Genomic DNA, 24,878 nt, shown 5'->3' with positions numbered 1-24,878 from the left:
CGGTCAAAATTCACATTTTTAGGTGTTTTTTAGGTTTTCACGTTTTAGCTTGGAAACCACAAGTCCAATCGAAATGGAGCTAAAGAAAATGTTGTAGCTGTGATAATTTTCTACAGGCTTGACGGTTATGATTTGTTCTCAGGCTGTACCATTTTTGAGATAAAGAAGCTCAGTTTACATTTTTAAGTTTTTTTGTTAGGGTTTCGCGATTTTACCTGAGAAAACCTTATAGCTGTGAAAATTCTCTACAAGACTGGTTTATGTAATTTTTTCTAGGTTCTACCATTTTTTTGGATATATAAGTTTAAGTTGGAAAATTGCAGTCATGACATTGTTTTATAAGGAGAAGATACAGGATTGAATTTAATATGAATTGTCCCAATTTCAACTTGTATATCTCAACAGTTGTAAAACCTACGAAAATATCATTAAAGTCAATCTTGTAGAGAATTTTGTTAGCTACAACATCTTCTTTATTCCCATTTTGATAGGACTTGCGGTTTCCAAGCAAAATCGCAAAAGCTAAACAACCCCTAAAAATGTCAACTTGAATCGCGATTTATTTAAAAAGCGCTCCGGCGATTTTTTTTGTTTTGTGATTTTTTTCATCTATGAACATTGTAGTTTCAAAATTCTTAAAAAACTTCCCAAGTGTAAGCACCTTCCATTTAAATTTGATTCAAGAGCACCGTGTATATGACAATTTGTTTATTAGTTTTCGAGCTAGAGTTGGCACCGCAAAATGCTTTAATAAAAGCTGGGTTTCGTAGACTGCCTCAAAACTTCGTAATATTTTTCTCTTTCAGATGGATGCCAAAAAGTTACGTAGTGTTCTCGGAAAAAAAATCATAAAAGCTTGCTTTTATTGAGCTTTACAACTGGGGTTCTCCTTTTAAGACTAAGCACACTAAAATGTTGGTTTACATCCAGTTTGAAACTTGGTCATGAATTGCTTATAATTTTTGTTGCATGTACACAGTCCTTATGATTTGTATTGCCCCTTAATTTTCACATATTTTGAAAGCTTTAAGATTTTCTCACGCGCAAGAATTCCGTCCAGAATATACTCGTCCAAAAAAAGGAAAACCGACAGAAACTTTCGTAAGATTCGGCCGAAACGATATTGATATGATTGAATGTATTCGAACGAATGTCCTTTCTAATGAATATGTAAGGAAAAACTAACACATTAGCCTATATAGGCCAAAATATAGGAAAAAGTTAAAAAAATTTTAACGTTTTATTAATTTTTAGTGGTATAGGAATTCACTCTCGGAGTCGACCCGGAGTCGGAGTCGGAGCCGGAGTCGTGAAAAAAATTCGTCTGGAGTCGGAGTCGAGCCAAAAATACCTCGACTCCGAAACCCTGGTATGGACTTGCCACTGAAAAAAACTTTTAGCATCGTAATAGGGACCTTAATTGTAACCTGTTGCAAGAAAAATCAAATCGAATCCAGAGGGGGTCCTAACCTTCACTTTTCCGAAATTTGGTGTGGGAGGTATCCGAAGAAGTTGACTTATATAGTCCATGTTTTAACCTGATCTATGTCTTGTAGAAATATTACGATGTCCAAAGTATGGACCAAATCGGTTACTGCCTTCGAGAGTTATCGTGCCAACCATTTTAGCGAAAATTTTGAACTTTTGTGGGTGAGGTGCCCAACTGAGTGGACCGAATAGGCCCATCTTAGAACTTGATTTAACTTTGGGCAAAATATTACGATTACCAAATTTTGGATCGAATCGGTTTATACGTTCGAGAGTTACCGCGCGCTCCATTCACAACACATGGTGCCATAGCGGGTTTTTACAGCTTTCAAGCCATCTTCTCAGAAAGTATGGACTTGCACCTGAAAAAAATTACCCCGTCGTAATGGGGGCAGCGAATACAAGTTATTACAACAAAAATCAAAATGATTCAATGTGTGAAGTAGCCGAAGGAGTGAACCGATGTAGGGCATATTCGAACTTCATCCATGTCTAGTAGAAATATTACGATGTGCAAAGTATGAACCAAATCTGTTAATTCCTTCGAGAGTTATCGTGCGCATAATTTTTGCGAAAAAAAATTTGAACTTTTGTGAGGGAGGTACCCGAGGGAGTGGGTCGATATGGGCCATCTTCGAACTTAAACTAAGTTTGAACAAAATATTACGAAAGCCAAAATTTTTACCAAATTGGTTAATCCGTTCGAGAGTTATCGTGCGCTTCAGCCAGTCAGACAGACAGACGGGCATTGCTAAATCGACTCCAAGTTGTGTGAAACAGTTTTCGTCCAAACATACTTGGGGTCTAAACATTTTGCCGCATGAAAGTGTACATACCCTCCTTAGCATAAATGCTGAGGGTATTAAAAACCAAGCGCTTGTGGACCTTTGTGTCAGGAATCATAGGCATGACTACGAAAAAATTATATCGCTGGAAACAGAGAAGAAGAAGTACCTTAGAGTGCGCTCCAGCCAGACAGCCATACAGACAGACGGACATTGCTATTTGGCTCCAAGAAAATGAACAGTCGTGATAAGGACGGAGAGTAAAAACTGCTGCGAAAAATTCAAAATGATAGCAGACTTAAACTTAGGTTTCCCAAAAACTTTTAAAATTTGTGTGAGAGATACCCAAAGGATTGTTCCGATATAGTCCATATTAGAAAATTATCTATTTCTGGAAAAAAATAGTACAATGTGAAAAATTTTTACCTAACCGGTTACACCCTTCCGCAGCATTTTAATAAAAACAATTAAAAAGGGTTAATTTCGGCTGGGCCGGGCTTTGTATATCCTGTCACATGAAATATTCTGAACTAATATACAATAATTATCAAAATGAGACAGGTAGATACCTCAAAATACCTAAAATCGGAAGGTATCGTTATATATCTCATCCATTTTATTATATCCAAAGAGAAAAAGGCAACGCATGACATCATTTCCATTGAATAATTAACCGTATCGAAGGCTTTGAAATGACCAAGAACTGCCACACTGGCCCGTTCTGATGTTCGCCGCTGATTTAATCAATTTACAATTTTGAAAAGCTGTGACTGTTCGTTTATACCATATACATATATTTGTAGTAAGCTAAAAGTGCTCCCTCAGAGGTAGCAACAGCAATTTGTAGGATTCTTCATTGATATCGAGTTCATCAGAATCGGCAAACTCTGGCAAACTCACGGATATTCGGATCACTAATTATTGACTAACTGCTGACGCTACAACTCTGGGCAGATATTCGTTGCTTGTTTCACCAAGTTTGTTAAACAAGCTAGAAATGCCACTTGGAGATAACTACCTCACCTCAATGAATGTGAAGGAGAAAGGTTGCAGATCGCGCTTGAGATGCTTGTATATTTGGAAAACAGCTCGCATGGTCCCATGCTGTGATGATGAATGTCCAATAAATTTACGGCAAAACTGTGTAGTATGCTTTTTGAAATTGTAGTGCTGGATATTATAGATGACGAAAGCAGAAAGATTGATATTACAATGGTCCAATTATGTTGGGTGCATGCTCAAGGAATAACTCGGGCGTCTATTTCGGCACTCAATTCTCATATCAGCTGGGTTTCGATACTTAGTTGTCCGCGTTGTTGTGCGATGCCGTATTTCACGTATAGAGATTTTGATGTCATAAAAGGAATTATTCCCTCTGGTTAGTGGTCAGAATTTTTATGCAGTCGATTTCACTTGATCAGGAAGTAAGCCTCATATGCCTTTGAATCTGGCTTGCCAGACAAAAGTAGCCAGACCATTATGGCTATTTCCAACGCTCTGACTGTTGTAGTGCACTGATAGCGACGTTTATTCTGATTATAGACAATTGTGACTCGCAAATTGTTGCTGGGGTTTCTATGGGGTAATTTGCCTGTATTGCCGAATCTTCCCATGCTCATGCAAGTCCTCACTTCTCGTGTCCGACGAGAGGTATGTATATATCGGTCAGTGGCAGCAGTAATGATATCATATAATCCGGTTCATCTAACCTTAAATTATGTATGGCTCTCTCTATTGAATGGAATGGTAGAGCTAAAATGTTACTCCATTAACCTTACTTCCAGTACGATCCTGGTGGGAGGTAATAAGCTCAGTAGTTACTGAAAAGAACCCAACCACGACTCTTATTACATCCTCACGAGACAGAGTCGTAGTTCCATTAATAGAGTTTTACATTTTAAAAGATAAAATGTTACAAATACCTACTAAAACCTATACAGCATTAAAGTTTCTATAGGACTATGTCACACTCCCGTTTTTTTCACTACACCAAAAAATATCCAAATTGTCTCCTTGAAAAAATAATAATAAAAAACAAACAAGCAATTCCAAAGTAAATGTTGTTTTCCAGCAGCATGCAAGTCATACCTCCGAATTTGTGTTCGTGTGCGTTCACTTAGAAAAGAACATGGGAAAATGAACAGTGGGCACAATAGTGGGCGGGACCAGAGGGTGGTAAAAATCAAAATCAAATTGTTACATAAGCGAACATTCAACAATGACAATTGGAAGTTCTGTCGAGTTGCACCACGAACGTTCGTCGGTGATGGGAGAGATGAAGAACAAAACTTTTGTGTGTTCGCATAAATACATATAAACTAAATCACACTCACGTTCGATTTTCATCAGTATAGTGCGCTCCTGCATATCAGATGCGATGCTGCTGACTTGATAAGCACGACACGTATATTCGCCAGTTTCATTCTGCGTAACATCGATGACACTTAATCCGTCACCCAAATATCTAAATTTAGCAGCATTCTCTGTAAAAGAAAAAAATGTAAAAGAAGATGAAAAGGAAATATGTTGAAAAAAAGAATTGCATGATGAACAAGAGAAATCAATTGGAATAAAGAAGAACATAGATTTTGGTGGAAAAGTGGTTAACTCGTATGTTTGATTTGTAGAAATGCACCACCAACTGTCATCAACCACAGGTGTGTGTTTGCGTGTTTGTACTTCTACTGACAACTCTAATTGGAATTTCAAATGTGTTTTAACGAATGCCAATTATTTAAAAAAATTATGGACTGGTAATAAATCCGTTATTATAAATGCATAACTTATTCTTACATACTGGGAGTGAAAATTAATTTAGATACTTGCAATTTAAAAACAAAAAATCTGATTTTGCATAAGTTGACTTGCCACCTCTCACAAGATAAGTTTTATATTCGACATATTTTTAGGAGTCGACAATATACTAATGGCAGCCACTTTCCTGGGAGTTCTCGAACCATGAGTTGTAGAACAGAAAAAAATTTACCGCCAAATGACGCAATCCTTTCAATTTCGTGTTTTTGTAAAAATGCGTTTCCGAAAGCTTCCACAATCATACACTAATTAATTTCATGCAATAGGTAGAGATGGACAGTGGGTAAATACCCGGTAAATTGGATAAATACCCATTTGTGGGTATTTATTTGGGTATTACTATATTGAATCGCCAATACAACATTTTATACCCTATTTCTGGGTTTAGGTTGTGATATCGTTTCAAAATGGATAGTTTTACAATACTTTAAACAAGTGGGTAAATACTTGGGTAAATTCCCGAGTATTTACCCAAATGTTGCGTAAAAACTCTTTAACTGCCGAAACACTTGATGTAGGATGACGAAATTTGGCTCAAATCTTACTTATATCAAGAGAACATCTGGTATTGAAAATGTTCTCTGGGCCCATGTTCTGATATAGCCCCCATATAACCGTACCTCCCGATTTAAGGTATTTTTTTACCTATTTGCCACATTTTACAATCATATTGGCTGAAATTTGGCACAGTGAGTTCTCAATATGTGAAAAATATCCTCGCAAAAATTTGTCAACATAGGACCACATTTTCTAATAGCCCCAATATAAGGGTAACCCGATTTCGAGTATTTACCCAAACCTTGGGTAAAAACTCTTTAACTGCCGAACCACTTGACGTAGGCAGACGAAATTTGGCTCAAATCTTAGTTATATCAAGATAACATCCAGTATTGAAAATGGGGTCTCTGGGTCCATGTTTTGATATAGCCCCCATATAACCGTACCTCCCGATTTAAGGTATTCTTTACCTATTAGCCACCTTTTACAATCATAGTGGCCGTAATTTGGCACAATGAGTTCTCAATGTTTACAAAATACCCTTGCAAAAATTTGTCAACTCAGGTCCACGTTTTCCAATAGCCCCCATATAAGGGTATTGAGAACTCACTGCGCCAAATTTCAGCCAACATGATCGTAAAATGTTGCTAGTACGTAAACAATACCTTAAATCGGGAAACTATCAATTTTGAAACGATTTCACAACCTAAACCCAGAAATAGGATCTAAGATGTTGTATTGACAATTCAATATAGTAAATACCCAAATAAATACCCACAATTGGGTATTTACCCGGTATTTATCCACAGCGTTGGTATTTAACGGGTAAATACCCGGTAAATACCATCTCTAGCAATAGGGGTTGCATCCGATTAATGTCAATTTTTGGGAATGGAGATATTTTTGGCTTCTGATTAAATTGCAATCGAAACATATCACATATGCAAAAGTATGCAAAATGCATAAATTTTGCATATGCAGTATAGAAATGTATAATAATAATAATAAAATAAAAATAAAACCTTCAAAATACCGGAAATAAGGAGGTACTTTTCTATAGGAGCTATTTGAAGACCAGAACCTGTGCCAACAAATTTCAGGTGGAAAGTTTTATACCCCCAACGAACACTAAATACCGAATTTCAGTCATTTCGGTGGGATATTGAGGCCACAACCTTCGAAATACCGAAGATCGGGAGATACCATTCTATGGGGCTATATGAAGACGTGCACCTATAGCGACAAATTTCAGGCGGAACGTTTTAAACACCCAACGAAGACTATAAGAAATTTCAGCCATTTTAGTGGGATATTGAGGCCACAACATTCAGAATACTGGAAATCGGGAGGTACTGTTTTATGGGGGCTATATGAAGACGTGGACCTTTGCCATCGAATTTCAGGTGGAAAGTTTTATACCCCCAACGAAGCCCACATACCAAATTTCAGTCATTTCGATGGGATATTAAGGCCACAACCGTTGTATGAGGGCTATATGAAGACGTGGACCTATATCGACAAATTTCAGGTGGAAAGTTTTATACCCCCAAAGAAGACTTAATACTGGATTTCAGCAATTTCGTTGGGGTACTCAGGCCACAAATCCTTGCATATGGTTTTGCATATGCCAATTTTATGCAAATATGTCAAGATATGCAAATTAGTTTTATTTTGTGATAAAACAAGTTTCTGTCTAATCAGATTTTCTCTACGACCATCCTAATCATATATGCATTTTCATAGGATTCCGCTGTCTATTTATGATGCATTTTGCCGTTTGTCAAGAAGGTAGAAATGACAGTCATTGTTTTCAGTATGCATCCGTCCTATTAAAAGCCGTGGAAGTCTTGTAGAACGCTCTCTGTTTTGGTCGTCATTAAGTTGGCTATGATGAACGGAGTTTCTCACAAGGTTTCTGCGAACTGAAGAAGGAACAGTGTTTGTCAAACTTGGAAACAAGCTTAGCGCGATGAAATCTATAGTCAGTGAAGCAAAGAATGTTCACAAACCTATCAGTGATAACCTCATGCAGACAGTTGCCTTATACCAATTACAAAGGGGAAATAGAGACGCAATTGCTTTGAGCAAAGTCGTTGGTGATACACATGATTGTTTACGAAAATTGAAAACACGAATACGGAATACGAGATAACTCCTAAAAGCATCCATAAAGCAGCGGCTCCATAATCACGGGGAATGCTGAAACAAGTAAGAAAGGCGCCGTGGCAATGAGTTCGGCTGGGCCAATTCTTCTTCCAATTCTTTCTTCGTTGTATTGAAGTTCTCTTCTTCACTGTATTGAAGTGAATAGGAACAATTAGCTTCCTTTCGTTTAAGAAAGTAATATGCTCTTACTCTACGTTAGGGTTTATTTCCTGGAGGAGTAGAATATCTTAATCACCTTGCATTGGTGGTTTTTTGCATGGCGGTTTCCTACCATTGAAATTCCAAAATACCAAAAACCAATACTCTTTAAAAGACCTCACATGGGGCGTCATTGTTGTCCTTTCCAAAACATAGAAAAAATTCCAAATTTACAGCCAATTCGGTAGAAAAAATTTAAGTCGGACGGTACTCTTATATAGGGGCTATAACAAACTTTCTGATTTTTTGCCAAGGATGTATTGTTCGTGTTTTACTGTTTTCTACCCCTAGCGAAGACAAAATACCAAATTTCAGTTTTTTTCAAACTATACCGAACATTTTCTGTAGGAACTAAGACTAAATACAGTCATTTCGGTTGAATAATGTTGCTAAAATTTGAAAAGTACCAAAACTCGTGGGTGCATATCTATGGGCGCTATATGAAGACGTAGGTTTATACAGACAAATTTCTTACATTTGGTGGCCAGCTTCAACTCAAAATACCGAAAATCGGGAGGTACCAATTTTCAATACTAATGACCCTAGGAGTAATAGAAACTTCTATACCAAATTATAAAGCTCTAAATATAACATAATGTGAGTTGGGCAGACGGACATTGTTATATCGACTTAGAATTTAATGCTGATCAAAAATATATGGGGATTGCTGAGTGAAATAGGACAATTTTTCAAAATGAGGTTTTTGATTTCCTTTATTATACCCTACACCACTATGTGGGGAGGGTATTATAAGTTGGTTTTGGCCAAAAAGTTTGTAACGCATCGAAATAATGGTCGTAGACCCATACATATATATATCAAAATGAATGTCTCGACGAGCTGAGTCGATCTGGCTATGTGTGTCCGTCCGTCCGTCCGTCCGTCCGTCCGTCTGTCCGTCTGTCCGTCTGTCCATCTAAACCTTGTAATCACGCTACAGGTCGCAATTTTGATCGGATCGTCACGAAATTTTGCATGTTGATAGGGGTCCCGGAGGGGAAGAAGCCTATTGATTTTGGTGATGGTCGGATAATATTTAGGGGTCGGAAAGGGCAAAAAACTTAGGTGGATAAAATGACAACGTTTTTTTCCAAAGCGAATATCTCAGCTTCTATACGGGGTATACCAAAAGCAAAACCTGACAATGAAAGAAGAAAATATCACCTTTCTAATGATGTAAAGCAGGTGCTCGTAGGTAATCAAACAACGAAGATATAACAATAGTAGCAAATAAAACCCCAATTTTCATTTTTGCGATTTTAACTATATTGACGAATATCACAGCTTTGGTTAAAAACTTTCCAAAAGCAAAGTCTGACTATGAAAGTAGAAGATCCCGTCTTCACAGTGATGCAAACTAGGTCGGCGTAGGTAACCAAATAACGGAGATATCGCAATAGTCGGTAATACATCCCATTTTTCTATTTTTTTGGAAATCACGCTACAGGTCGCAATTTTAATCGGATCGTCACGAAAACTTAAGGGTTAATGGGGGTCTCACAGATGAAGAAGCCTATTGATTTTGGTGTTGGTCGGATAATAATTAGGGGTCGGAATGGGCAAACACTTATTTGGAGAAAAGTCAACATTTTATTTTAAAACCAATATCTCTGTTTCTTTAAGAGGTATATCAAAAGCAAAACCTGGCAAGGAAAGTAGAAAATATCACCTTTACAACGATGTAAAATAGGTTGTCGTAGGTGGTCAAATAGCAGAGATATGGCAATAGTCGATAATGCATCCCATTTTCCGATTTTCTTGTAATCACGCTACAGGTCGCAATTTTGATCGGATCGTCACGAAATTTTGGGGGTTAATGGGGGTCCCAAAGAGAAAGAAGCCTATTGATTTTGATGATGGTCGGATAATATTCAGGGGTGGAATGGGCAAACACTTATTTGGAGAAAGGTCAACGTTTTATTTCAAAGCCAATATCTCTGTTTATTTAAGAGGTACATCTAAAGCAAAACCTGGCAAGGAAAGTAGAAAATATCACCTTTACAAGGATGTAAAGCAGGTTGTCGTAGGTGGTCAAATAGCAGAGATATGGCAATAGTCGATAATGCGTCCTATTTTCCAATTTTTTTGTAATCACGGTTTTTTTGTAATCGGTCGCAATTTTCATCGGATCGTCACGAATTTTTTGGGAGTTGATGCGGGTCCCACAGAGGAAGAAGCCTATTTAGTTTGGTGATGGTCGGATAATATTCAGGAGTCGGAATAAGCGAAAAGCTTATGTGGAGAAATGTCAACGTTTTTTATGCGAATATCTCCGCTTCTGGTTGGAGTATTCCAAAAGGCAGAAGAAAAGATCTCGTTTATATTGATGCAAAGTATGTTGGCGTAAGTGAGCAAACCGAGATATTGCAAAATTCAGTAATATACCCAATATTTCCATTTTTTGCAATTGCGTTACCGGTCGCAATTTAGATCGGCTGGTCACGAAATTTTTATTGCTTATGGGGGTCCCAACGAGAAAAAGGGAATATTATGTTTGGTGGTAGTCGGATTATATTCCCTAAAATAAATGTTTACCAGTGAAAAGCTTATGCACAGGGGTAGTGGTGTAGGGTATCACATGGTCGGCTCCGTCCCGACTATAGCCTTTGCTCACTTGTTTTTTGTTGTGGTGGTGCTGCTCATCAGGACAACATTTCAGTATATTTTCAGATTTTTTTTCTTGACTAACGGTTCCATCGCGCCTTGAAAAAGTCGAGTTCTGTAAAAACTATATGCAAAGAAATACTCATAACTTCTTTAATATTGGTCCAATTTGAAAAAAATCGTTTTTTGTATGTTGTTTTGTTTTATCAGCTATTTAATAAAAAAAGGAACAAAATTCTGCCCAGTGGGAATGGATGTAATTTTCGCGATTTAATATTTAAATTGAATTTTTTTGAATTAAACTGCGATCAATTAAAAAATTTTAAGACCTAGAATAATTCTAAATATAAACTTACCAAATAGGGCAAAACTTATTGTAAATACTGACGTCGTAGCACTCTTGTCTATCAAACCACAGACAGCACAATCAATAGAAATCGTTACAATTGACGGTCTGTAAAACATTTAAAGGTGCCTAAAATCCAAAACTCTCCAACTTGCAGCAACCAAAACAGAGGTTATTTTAATGAATAGAAGGAAAACCATATGTTAATATTGGACGGGCATGATATGCCCATAAGTAAGACCCTATATATGTCTTTCAAACAACAGATGAGAACAATATCAGATAAAGCACTAAAAACTGGAATTAAGCTGCTACGAATAATGTCCACGGCAAATAATTAAAAAGTAATAAATTACAGTAGCCTTTTCCCAAATACTGTATGCTACTCCGCTCCAATTATAAGTGAAGCTATTAAAAACAACAAACTGGAAAAAGTTCATCGTGTATATGGTCTGAAATAAACGTCCGCTTACCATACCGTCTCAACAGCAGTGGAACATACGGGGAACATTGTCCCAAGGATAGATATACTCTTCAGATCATCCCTACCATAAAAACATGCTTGAAAAGGAATCCTGGAGAATTTAACTTTTTCTTAACACAAGTTTTTAGCGAACACTGAAGTTTTGGCACTTACCTATACAGATTCCCAATAAAAGACACTGCAATGTGTGAAATTTGTTGTGAGGATGCAGATAGTGTGAAATATACAAATGCAACGGAAATAGAACAGAAGAAACACATAACAGTTGTTTTCCACTAGGTCTTGTTTTTGAGATATAGCTTGCAATTTTTACAAAGTCTGATATGGGTCTTCTATATTTTCTATATTTTCATGTCGGTGACATCGATAACACCCAAGCAGGCACTGCATCGACAGCACTTAATGTGCCGATGCACGGAAATGGTCTTCGTCTCCTCGTGTATATGACATGAGGGCAGCATTTCGGTAGCTTTGGAGTTTATTCCACTTAGTACCGCTAACGTTGGCAGATGACACTGGTGTCGCATAGTTTACTACAGACAGGCCTCAGGTGATGTGAATAGGCTGTCAAGTGTGACCCTTAAAATCTTGGTGTAATTTGTAGTCGGAATTATTACTCGACTTGTACATACAAGGACCTACCTATCTCCGCTGTCCATGCAGTGAAGTGCGTGGCTAGCTTACTAGCTGATATTATCAGATTCCTTGAGTTGAAGAAACTAACAAGGTTCGCGAAGTAGTCATTTAACAATTCCGTAGATATCATTCCGTCTTTGGAAACACCCATATCAATGTATTGAGTTTTGTCTTCGTATTCTTGTTCTAGACACATGTCTGTTGACCGTAAACGTAGTTTAGGATCCATCATTACGAACACTGCTGGAGGCTATAGAATGCCTTCAACAAATTTTGTGCCAAGAGAACCGTTCTGTTACACGTCTTGTTTTGGTTGAATTGCACGCTTGCTTGTATGGTTATGGCGTGGAGGACGGTCGTTGTACATGTTGGTGATCGGCAATTTGGTATCTTCCTCTAAAGCTCGCGAGGAGCAAGGTCTCGAGAGTCTTTGCTACTAGTGAGAGAAGATAGATCGGCCTCTAGGATTCTACCTTATTACCTTCTCTCCCGGGTTTTAGTGTGGCCCCGCTCACTCTGCCCTTTTTTCCAGGCATCGGGAACAATTTGGGTGCCTAACGATAAATTGAACACCTACTTCCTTCAACATACCATGGAAATCCGGTCTATTCCAATTGCGAAACTATTGAATATAGAGAGGCGCACCTCCGCGGATCTGTCACAACAGCGTCGCCAATTATGACACATGTCCTGTCGTTCCTCCTGATGATTTTATGATTTCTCTGAACCATTTTTCAGTGACCCGAGCATCTAAGGGGATAGACAGATCTCTAAAGCGATTGTCACTGAGCTGACTGAATTGTTGCCGATGAGCTTCTTTTTGTGAATGTACGGTGTTCAGAGACTGTAAAAGTGTTGTGAGCGCCGCCATTTTCGGGACATGCCCGAAAAGTTCACTTTTGACCACGAACAACGTTCATTCACACGTGGGAACAAGGAGCACTTTTAAGAAATTGCTGTCTTAAGCTGTCCACGAAAAATTCAAATTTGTGGAATGTTTTGTTATTTGAATGTCTATTTTGGCTGGACATGGACATGGATATGTCACTGTCTGCGTCACACTTCATACCCGAGCTGTACAGCAACACCCTCATATGATTGGCAGCCCCTGCAAAGGGTCACAGAAATAACCCAGATGTAATTAAGATCTGGCTCTTCTACCATACCACGGCAGAGTTATACAAAGCGTCGAGAATAATTGCCCTTTGTCATACGAGATTGGCAATTTTTTCTCATGCTCTGCTAATCCCTCCAATTGGTGTTCCTAATTTCCTAAACCTCCCGTTCAACTCACACCATCCGAATCAAACGAATACTACATTACAACACATTTTGACAGCTTTATGTATTCTAGGGAAAATCAAATGAACCTTTTACAACAACAATAACATCATATAAGGCTTCTGGCTTACCGGAACGCTCTTGGGGAAATGTATTTGCATTTGAGCTAGAATGAAATTGTTCTGAGTCACACGACATCAATATTGAAGACAAATTAAAACAAACTATGTGTCACTCATCTAACCTATTCGATGAGTGACACATGGTTTCCGTGAGAAACGTTGTCTCGAAGACAACGTCACCAAAACTTTTTGTCCGCTGATCCAACGAAAAACCAGAAACCTTTTGACAACACAGCGAGAGCTGCCTAGTGATGTTGTGAATTGAAGTCGAGGAAAGCATCGATATTGATCTTAAACGACGATGCGCCAAAATCTTGAAAGTACCAATAAATCTTATATGGCATCTGTTCAAGAGTATTTATATGTATGCGGTCAAAAACCAATTCTTCCTGACTAATTTGCGGCGATTATACAAAATGTCTGTTTCCCACAACTATCCTCGCAAAGGCTTCCTTCATATCAAAGATTAATGTTCGACTCTATTTTTTAGGCCAACGATATGGGACGTTCTTCTTATGGTTCGAAGGGCGTGCCATCACGGTGGCACCAAAGATAGAGGAGAGTACTTATAAGAACATACATACCATAGTAATTACTGACTTCCAATCCTAATATACACGATTAGCAACTTACTAATGATGCAGTTTTTAATATTACATACAATAATTTTGGAGAAAACAACGATTCGAATCGATCACATAGTTTTTATCTTAGCAAATTAATACCCTTTAAGAATGCCATTAATAAAAATATAGACTAGAACAACAAGGAAATGACTTCAAAAAGTTTAGAATTATGTGAGGTTATAGAGACTTCGAATTCCAGAAAACGGCAATAATTATCGAGAGGGCCAAAACGTATGAACTTTATACGAATTATCGTAATTTTTACAATGGATCCTAAGTGTGTTACAAATTATCGAGGCACGAATAATCGCTATTCCACTATAGTTCCAATATTATATAAATATAAAAGTATATTATTACGACTTATATATGAAAATACAAACAATCGTATTTCCCGGGAATTTAAAAAAAATCACGGGAAATCCCGTCCGAAAAATTTCGGGAATTCCCCGGAAATCCCGGGTCGGGAATTCCCTACCCCAAACTCTACCAGCTGCCCATTTAGACTACTATTTGTAATCCACGCTTTTACATTTAGTACTTGTCTTGCGCTGTGAGGTCGTTTATTCCTCAACATACGATCGAGGAACTATTGCTTAAGGTGAGTTCTGGCGGTCATGTTATATCATTTGGTGAGCAGTTATAATTGCTTCTTATGGAAAACACAAATTTAAAATATTACCAACCTTACCCACTCAACTTAAACTCTAACTGCAATTTCGATACAACAGACACCTATAAAAGCAATAACAATAACCGTTATTCTCCATTAAAATAAAATTAAATGCTATTTATTGACAACCTCTTAAAAACATCGTTAAGCTTTAAAGTATGCTACTACAAAGAATTACGTTGTGCCTCCCACATTATTTCACAAGACACGCAGACACACACATTTGAAATAAGAGGCTTTTTCTTTATGCGAACACCTACCTACCTACCTACAACACCTGCGTTAGTTTCGCGTTCGATGAAAAGAAATGCTGCAATAATTGAAATGTATTGTTATTGGACTTACCGACGTTGGGTATAAATTCACCATTGAAATACCAGGTTATATTCGGTTGTGGCTCACCAATAACTTCACACCCGATTGTGGTATTTTCTCCTTCCTTTACGGTTATAACTGATGTATTTTCGGCAAAGGCTATTTTTTCTGTGAAGATGAATGAAAAAGAAGAGGAAGCAGAATAAGATGGAGTGGTAACAGAACAGAAAAGAAGAAACAATTTCCTTATAGAAATCTCGTAGCTTTTGTTTTCTTGTCAATTGACTAGGTTTTTGTTTTCTTTGCTATGGGCTTATTTTATGGTCTGATTGTACTCTCGTCAGTCTGTCGGTTTGTCTATTCGTTTTGTGTGCTTTTTCCTTTGGGTCTTAACGATCAATTAGTTTTCTATTGTTCGGAAAATATTTTGTCTGTTGTTGCTTTTTGTGCTATTTCAGAATACTTACGATAGACTTCTAAATCAAACGCCTTCTCAGCACGCGCACCTTTAGCATCGACGCACGACCAATTACCTTTATCTTCCAATGCGAGATGCATAAAAACCAATTTCAGTTCTTTGGTGTGATAGTAATCGAGCAGTAAGGGTGATGGCAGCAGCAACATGAAAAAGAAAATGAAGAAAAGAATGAAAAGAAAATCAAATAACAATAATGATAGCTAAATGTAACAATAGCTCGAAAGGTCTTAAAAACAGTGTGTTAAATATTGATGTAAACTTAATAAAACACTCTGGGGGCCACCGTGGTGCAATGGTTAGCACGTCCGCCTTGCACTCAGAAGGTCTGCGGTTCGAATCCCAGGCCAAGCAACATCAAATTTTCAACGGTGACAAAATTCCCCCTCAGTAATGCTGGCGACATTCCCTGAGTATTTAAGCCATGAAAAACTTCTCTACAAGTGGTGTCGAAAGACACGCCCTTCGGACTCGGCAATAAAAAGTAGGTCCCATATCATTGAGCCAATATGAATCGGCGTGCACTCATTGATATGAGAGAAGTCCCCCTTGTCCCATCTGGGATGTTTGTGGAACAATTATATATATATAATAAAACACTCTAACAATGAGAAAAACACTGTCGCTTAGTAAAATTTGCTATATTAATTTACAGCCGAAAATAAGGTATTTGCGGGGTCTTCATCACATGTTGCAATATTTGAAGCATCTCCGGTTCTTGGTGGGTTTAAAAAAATTAATACCGCCCGATTCAGGGACGAATGCTCGGGCTCTAACCGAAGTGAAACAAATAAAAAGACGTTAAGCTCGGTCGGGCCGAACCATAAGGTTTCCTTGTCAGCACCTCAAGTGCTACGCCCAGTAACTGGAGAACCCAGTTTCTACTACTGATCTTGTCGCAAATATGTATAAGTGGCTTGTGCGGCCGACTTAAACATATCTTGTGGTAATTATGGCACCACCGACAAATATGTTCACGGGGAGCCTCATTTCAGCCGTCCAGGCGTAGACATTTAACCTATCACATAGCCGACGCCAAGATCGTACAATCATCTGCACACAATACGATATTTAAGCCGTCTGGGGGGTGTGGATTTTCAGAAAGTTAGAGTTTAAACCGTTCTGGAATTATCATCCCGCCTTTGGGAACTCTTATTTCTGAATTCTACAAACGACTGGCGTCCACACATATTCAACTTTTCAAACACGGCTGGAGGCAAGTCTTCTCTATATCCTCGAACAGCTTGGTATGGTTGACAGTGTCGGCTGTTCAGTCGCACCATCTGTTCTGGTTCAGTTCTTGACGTGTGCGGGTCTTCTTATCTTAGTTGTCCCATTACAGGACATTTGTCCTATAAGACGAACTAAAAAAAGATTTCCATTCCTCCCAACACATGGTCGTATGTCAAACTGTCCTGAGTATGCTTAGGCTAAAAACTGTCAAACTTTCCAGAAAAATGTCAAATGGCGTCTGGCTACACTACGAGTTGCCTAGGCCGCAAATTTTTGGTGTATATGTCATGTAATGTAGTTGCGGCACTGTGCACTTTCCGGAATCCATGCTGTTCTTGGGCAACAAGGGAGGAGTTGTGCCACGAGAACATTTTCTATTGACGACAAGAGGGAGATCACCTCTGCTGACATCCGTACTTGGCTTCAGAAACGGTACAACCCGATTTGCAAAATTATTGACATTTTCTTGACCAAACCTCTTACTTCGTGCAAAAAAATTTTCAGTATTAAAACATATCTGCGACTGGTTACACTACACACAATTAAAACTCTGAATAATTGACATCAATGGAAAGGTCAAGAGTTCCTCTTCTAAATATAAATTATTGGGGTGGAACATATCTTCAAGGAACAAAGTTTTTGTCATTATACTAAAAATTTTATCAATTTTCACACAAAAGTTTTGGTCCATTTCACCCGCTAAATATTATCGGATCAACATGTTAAATTGCAAGCTTCTTCTTTGTCGTAAACACAAATCTTTTTTTAAACTTTGTGTCGATCTGATCATTATTGCGGCCTACCGAGCCACCACAAAATCGGAAAAAAATTAGATTTTGGTCCATTTCACCCCCTAAATATTTCCCGATCACCACCATTTTTACTGGAGAGATGTTGTGATCGCCAGGGGCCTCAAATCCCAAATTACAGCTAGTTTGATAAAAAATTTAGCTAAAATCCGCAAAATAACGAACAACGGGAGGCACCGTTATATGGGGGTTATACCAAAACATAGACCTACATATATTGAAATTCTTTTGTGGGGAGATGTTGTGATCGCTAGGGACCTCAAATGGCAAATTAGAGCTAGTTTGGTAAAAAATGTTGCTAAAATTCTCAAAATACCGAAAATCGGGAGACAACGTTATATGGGGGCTTTACCAAAACATGCATCTATATTGACAATTTTTGGTGGAGATATTTTGTGACAGTGGGACCCCAAATGTCAAATTGCAGGTAATTCAGTCAAAAAATATAGCTAACATTTTCAAGACACCGAATATCGGGAGGTACCGTTATATGGGGGTTATATGGACCTATATTTGCAATTTTTTGTGGAGAGGTGTTGTGACAGCTAGGGACCTCAAATATTAAAAAAATTAGCTAAAATCCTCAAAATGCCTTAAATCGGCTATTCCAAAACATTGACCTATGTTGAGCGTTTTTGGTGGAGAAGTTTTTTGACAACTGGGAATCTCAAATGTCATAGGTAGTTCCGCTAGAATCCCGAATATACGTAAAATCAAATGTCAATTTGCAGGTAATTCGGTCAAAAATATATCTAAAATGCTCATTATACCGAAAATCAGGAGGTACCGCCATACAGTGTCTATACCAAAATATGGAAAATTTGTAGCTAAAATCCATAAAATAACGAAAATCGACAGGTGCCGTTGGGAGCTATACCAAAACATTGACCTATATTGACCGTTTTTGGTGACAAATTTTTGTGACCATGTAACTTAAATCCTGAAAATCGGGAAGTGTTCTACGCCGTATAAGAGACCTCCCAACCGAGGAGGTACAACCACAATGAGCGATGTTGCAGACGACATCCGAAATGCAAAGTCATTCAAAGCACGGAATCTCAATGGTTATGCTTAAGCAACTGGATGATCCCTGGGTTGAGTATTTAACAAGTGTCCTCAATGTATCGTAAGCCACCAAATTGTAGAAGAAACCTGAAAAGTTAGCAGGATGGTACCGTTACTTAATCCAAGCAAGGGTGCCAGCAGATGTGAATCGTACAGGCTGATCTCCCTCTTGTCTGCAGTAGAAAAGGTTATGGTGGCACTACTCCTCCCTTGTTGCCCAACATCAGTATGGATTCCGGAGAATGCACATGACATACCCGCACACGAGAATCAGCTAAAGTAGGTCTGGCGGTAAACGGCGAAGAAACAAAGTTGATGGTACCCGCACACGAGAATCAGCTAAAGTAGGTCTGGCGGTAAACGGCGAAGAAACAAAGTTGGTGGTGCCGACGTGCAATGCGTCCATAGAGTTCGGACCAACTGTGGAAGTTGTTTCCAATAAATTTAAGGTAGTAAAAGACTTCGTATACCTCGGCACCGCCAGAAACACAACAAATAACATCAGTTGCGAAATAAAAAGAAGAATTGTGTTGGCCAACATATGCTACTTTGGCTTAAGTAAGCAGTTTAACTGGAAAGCCAAGGTTTCGATGAAGTATACAAAGTGAAGACGAGATCGAAAAGCACGATATTCCAAATTGGAAAAGAAAGAATGAAAGTATTTTCTTAGATTGGCTCATAGGAAAAATGTTCTGTAGAGGTGGAATGCGTATAAACTAAATTCGGGGACCACTCTGGCGCCGTATTGGTTTCCACATACTGAACTATCGCGTTATATGTGGTCAACAAGGTTTCTTTATCTGTACCCCAAGTGCTGCCGGCTAGGAACTTGAGGACCTTGTTTCTGCATTTCAGTTTATCGCAGATAGCTGTGGCATGCGCGAACGACGTAAACGTAGTGTCGAATGTGACCCCTAGATTTTTGGGACAGTTTGTGGTCAGAATTCTTCTTCCATCGACCACGACATTCAACTATCTTCTATACTGCCCCTTCCATGTGGTGAACAAAGTGGCCGTAGATTTAGTGGCGAATATCTGCATATTCCACGCGTGAAAAAAGGTGCTAAGATCAGCTAAATAGGAGTTCAGTCTCTCACAGATGTCATCAGGGTAGGTACCTGACGCTAGGATCGTACAATCATCCACATACGTTACGATCTCAATACCCTCTGGAAGGGGAAGAGGTGGTAGATGAAAGGTAGAGGTTAAACAGTTACGGAGATATCACCCCACCTTGGGAAACTCCCTGTTTCACTCTACGGGGTTTGGACTTCTTGTTCCTGAATTCCAAGTACGACTGGCGTCCACAGAGACTTGGACGAAGGGTTGTCTGCAATGTCCTCAAACAGTGTGGAGTGTCTGACAGTACCAAAGGCTTTTGATAAGTCAAGCGCCACCATCACAGTTCTATCACACGGCCTTTCCTGATTGAGTTCTCGACAAATATATGTGGATATGGCGTGCAGCGCTGTTGTAGTGCTGTGCTGCTTACGGAATCTATGCTGATGATCGGCAACTAGATAGATATATCTGACGCAAGGGAGGACTAAGGCCTCAAGAGTCTTTGCTACAGGCGACAAAAGCGAAATCGGCCTGCACGATTCTCTTTTGCTGGCATCCTTGCCTGGCTTCAATAGCCGGACCATCCTGCCCATTTTCCAGACTTCGGGAACAATGATGGTGGCTAGCGACAGGTTGAAAACTTTAGTGAGATACTCCAGCTGTTTCAGCATTACCATGGAGATTCCATCAGGGCCCAAAGCTTTGGATGATTTAGCGTTCCTGATGGCATTCACAACATCATCCAATGTAAACTGTGGTGGTTCATCTTCGGCCGAAAGAGATCTGATGCGACGTAGTAGTCTTCTCTTCGCCCTGTCACTCACGGGGTGCTCGACAAACTGTCGATTGAAATAATTTGCGCACCTCTTCGGGTCAAACGTGACTGAGGTCCTATCTTCCCTCCTTCCGGGGTTCGAGAGTGACTTAACCGTTGCCCACAATTCACTTAAACCGGCTCCAATGTTGCAACACTTCAGATTATTTAATCACTTGTTCCACTTATGCTCGCCGACCAGCCAGTTAATTTCCAGTGTCAGCTCCTTGACTCTGGGGTCACTGGGGTTGGCTCGACAAAGCTCATTATGCTCATTTGCTAATCCTGTCATCTCTGCTAGGAAGATTGGTCTTACTTCAAGTATTCGACCAGCATGAATAGGTCGAGCGGCTGCGGCAGTGATAATGTTTCGGAACGTCCTTTCGGCTACCCGAACATCAGAAGGAGTGGATAGTTTTCTGAAGCGGTGATTAGTAAACTCTCTGAAACTCGGCCAATCAGATTTCCCAAGCTGATTCAGAGCTGATGAAATTGGGTGGTTTGCTAATAGAGACAATTATGGGGAGAGGGTCTGATCCAAGGAAATGGAGGGTTGCCAGGTGACGTCTTGTATTTGCGTCCTCATTGACCGAGCAAAATGTAGGGCTGTCAATCTGCCCAGCCAGCGCTGTACACCTGTGGTCGTTTCCGAGGACCGAATGCCACATCTCATGATGAGCATTAAAGTCCCTTAGGACCAGACGGTTATGACCTTCCAAGAGCGGGCTAACGTTAGGTTCGTAACCTGAGATGCATCTATTTATCAGAGGGATGTATACGTTCAGCAACTCTTTTCTCAGTTCCACAGCTGACTGCTACCCCCATACGTTTCATGTATGGGTCATTAGGGACGGGCTCAAGCGAGATAGGTCTGTATTGGACAGACTGGCGCATTAAGAAAGCTATTCCTCCACCTTCACTTCCTCCCTTAAGACGTTGTGCTTGGTTTCTTGCAACACCGAGACCTTGGAATTCCTCCGACTCATTAAGTCCACTATTTCCTCGATATTACCCGGAGTCCATTGCAATTAAAGTGCAAAAGGGGTGCATTTGCTGGGATTGGAACAACAGAGACTTGTGTTAAATACTGCGTGTGCGGTTGCCGTTGAGGTGACTGCGGGGAGTTTCGTAATCAGACGACGACTGTGTTCACGCATCATGCAACAACATAGTTCCTGTCGTAGTCCCTCACGTGGAAAAGGCCAGTGCAACCCCTTAGATGCACACACTCCTGACATCTATTGGGATGTGGGTGAAGTTGTGGATGTGACAAACCGAGCACAAATATATTGGTCCTGGGTATTCCTCCGTCCCGGTACGGACCGGGTCAATCCGGTACAAGAGAACCTGCTGCCGTGGGATTGAACACATTGTGTGGCTGGTTAACTAAGTAGTTCAGTTCTTTAAAAGGAATGTGCGCCTACAACCGAGCATCAAATGCTTCCAAACATCGAATGATCGGGTTACCGGTCATCTACAGATCATTATTATATCGTGCTCGGTATCATATAAAATTCACCTATATCCGAATACAGAACCATCAAGTTCTCGATAATCTACAAATCACTGAAACATCGTTTTACCGATCATGTGAGAATCTCCTACACCCGATCACCTACATTACGAGATCATCCCTGTGTTTTCGTGAGGCGCTTATCTTGCACGAAGCATCCTATTACTAAGCATCAAGGCAGATTTCCTATCCCCTCTAAACATCAAATATCTGACCTTACTTATCGCATTTGAACACAAGTAGATTTTAAACTAGTATTAAAATCAATAAACACTAGATTTAATTACCAGGCGGAATGGCGACACTGAACACGACAAAACTTTACCCAGTCAACGACAAAACCACGTTTCAATACAACCTCTTATACCGTATAAATTATCTACGAATCATAGGTGTTCAATTGTCAAAACCGTCAATTGCAATGCGTAACTCTAATTATTTGTGGTATTCTGAGGGATTACCCTCGCAACCTCGTTCAAAAATTGTGTTTACTCAAATTCAATTCTAATTAATTTTTGTTCATACATTTCCCATTGTGCCACACCTTATATTATTAGATATACTAAATAACATAAAAAAAGAAGAAAGAAAAAATCTACTTAGTTGGAACACAATGTTTTACAACGTGTTAACAATGTCATTAAATACGCATTAAAACACCCGCCATTGGCATTTTCTTTCCAACACGGGTAAACATCTACGAGTATCTTAGCCCACCCACACACATAAATAACTAAAAGGACATAAGATAAGGTTAGGTTAGTTGCCGGCTACAACTAAAAAGGAAACACTAAAGTTCATTTTACCTGTTTTTGAACTCGATTCGATGTGGATGCGTCCTTTGTGCTCTTTGATTATTTCACCTTTTGGCGACTTCCAGTGTAGTTTGACATCCTCTATGGGACTGCGGCACAGCACCATAAACGAATCATTTATGAAGCGGACCAGTTGTGACTCAGACGGTAGCAATGTTAGGCCACTACTAACACCAGCATCATTGGCATTGGCTGTGGCATCGTTTTCGTGATGACTGCCAGAGACCATCATGACTGCAGGGCAATCGAACGAACGAACAGCAAACATGTAGAAATGAAATGAAAGAGAAAAAAAGACAATAAGAATAAGTAACATAGATAATTAGCTGAACATGTTGGCATTACAAAATAAAGGAGATCAAATTTATATTGTTTTGCTTATGTTAACTGCTAATGACACTTCTACCACCCTAGATTAAAATCAATGTTTAGCATTTTGTTGCAAGTGACACTGCCACTTCCAATCTCTTCACCCAACAGACCTTTGGACAATCTTTAGAAATATTGAAACTTTTGTTGCCCCTTTTATCCTTTCATCATCAATTGTTTAATATTGACATTTTTCCAAAAGACAAGGGAATCGAACGGATAAACAGCGCAAATGAATTGGCACGTTTTCGATGTTGACGACAACGATGATGACATGTTTTTGGCCCAAAGGTACGATGCCATTGACAGACAGTTTATTGGCAGCTTTAGAGACAATATGATGAACATTCTTTCGTGTATTGCATTGGAGGGACACGTTTTATTGTTTTTGTTTGTTTTTATTTTCATGTTAATAGGCGAGTTTCGTTTTATGGAGATTAACATTGTAATGTTACATAATGATTAAATTTAAGAGATTTATTACAAAATTTTTAAATTCATGTACTGGTTATTACTAATGTACGTTTTGTTATACTAAAACATGAACCAATAACGAATAACATTTTGATATTTTACTTATTTAGCTCGTCCATTACAGAACATTTGTTCCATAAGCCGAACTAAGAAAACATATCCATTTCCCTCTATTTGTTGCTTTTTGGAATACCGTGTTTTTCGATATGTTTTTCCACTTGTTTGCTCCTCGCACAGTGGCCCAACTTTTATGGAAAGGAGTGCCAAAAATAGTTCTAATCGAGCTACCGCCTCGAAATTTTTGAACTTAGTTTTATAACGAGCCCAAAGGAGAGAAAAAATTTTAATAGATGTAGGTCCACATGTGGGTGTAGCCCCCATATAAAGGTACCGCCCAATTTTTTATAATTTGACGATTTTAGCCAAATTTTGCAACCGATTTGGCTGTAATTTTGCATTTTATGTTCTAGGGGAACAACATAACTCCGTGCAAAAATGTTCAATATATGTCCAAGTTTAGGTGTAGCTCCCATATAAACGTACCTCCCGATATTCGGTATTTTGACGATTTTAGCCAAATTTTCCAACCGATTTGGCTGTAATTTTACATTTTGTGTCCTAAGGGAACAACATACCTCCAGCTCGTGGTTCATACGACGTCGATATTCACCGTCAACGCAGATTGGTCCGTAGATCTTTCAAAGAATTTTTCTCTCAAACACACCAAGCACTGCTTTGTCTGCTTGCGCAAGTACCCAGGCTTCCGAACCATACATCAAGACGGGCAGTATCACTGTTTTGGAAAGCGTTATTTTTATTTAACGATCTCGTCTTCCACTTGTTTGCTCCAACGAAGTCTTGCCCTTCCAGCACTACCTTATGTGCTTGCGTAAGTACTCAGGCTTTGGAACCATACATTAGTGCGGGCAGTATCAGTGGCTTTGTTTTTTAACTGCTTACTTATGCCAAAGCAGCAACGGTTGGCCAATACAATTGTTCTTCTTATTTCACACCTGACATTGTTTGTTGTGTTTACGGCGCCCAGTGGATCCACCCATTGGCCAAAAATAAAAATGAATGTCAAAATTTTGGTAAAACATCTGGCAACTTTGACAGCTATGACATGGACCTTTTTAAAAATATATTAGCTTTTGTTTCATTCGAACGCAATCTTCTTAAGAATAGCTTCAAAATTCGGAACATTTGACTAATA

The 24,878-nt window shown here is 39.1% G+C and overlaps 1 protein-coding gene across 1 annotated transcript in view; it reads right to left on the bottom strand.

Moving 5' to 3' along the window:
- The window catches only part of fipi (factor of interpulse interval), a 40,228-nt gene extending 17,175 nt beyond the window's left edge, over nt 1-23,053 (bottom strand). The window contains exons 1-4 of the mRNA XM_073969167.1: nt 22,814-23,053; nt 15,504-15,611; nt 15,067-15,204; nt 4,607-4,756 (exon numbers count right to left, since the gene is read on the bottom strand). Coding sequence (XP_073825268.1) covers nt 4,607-4,756; nt 15,067-15,204; nt 15,504-15,611; nt 22,814-23,051 — 634 coding nt within the window. The 5' untranslated portion in view covers nt 23,052-23,053. The remainder of the gene's footprint in view (nt 1-4,606; nt 4,757-15,066; nt 15,205-15,503; nt 15,612-22,813) is intronic.
- Between the last annotated feature and the right edge of the window lie 1,825 nt (nt 23,054-24,878).

Source organism: Musca autumnalis, unplaced genomic scaffold, assembly GCF_047663935.1.
Source record: "Musca autumnalis isolate F117 unplaced genomic scaffold, ASM4766393v1 scaffold_2, whole genome shotgun sequence".
In the NCBI taxonomy this organism is placed as follows: domain Eukaryota; kingdom Metazoa; phylum Arthropoda; class Insecta; order Diptera; family Muscidae; genus Musca; species Musca autumnalis.
This window is presented reverse-complemented; position numbering and strand designations above follow the sequence as displayed.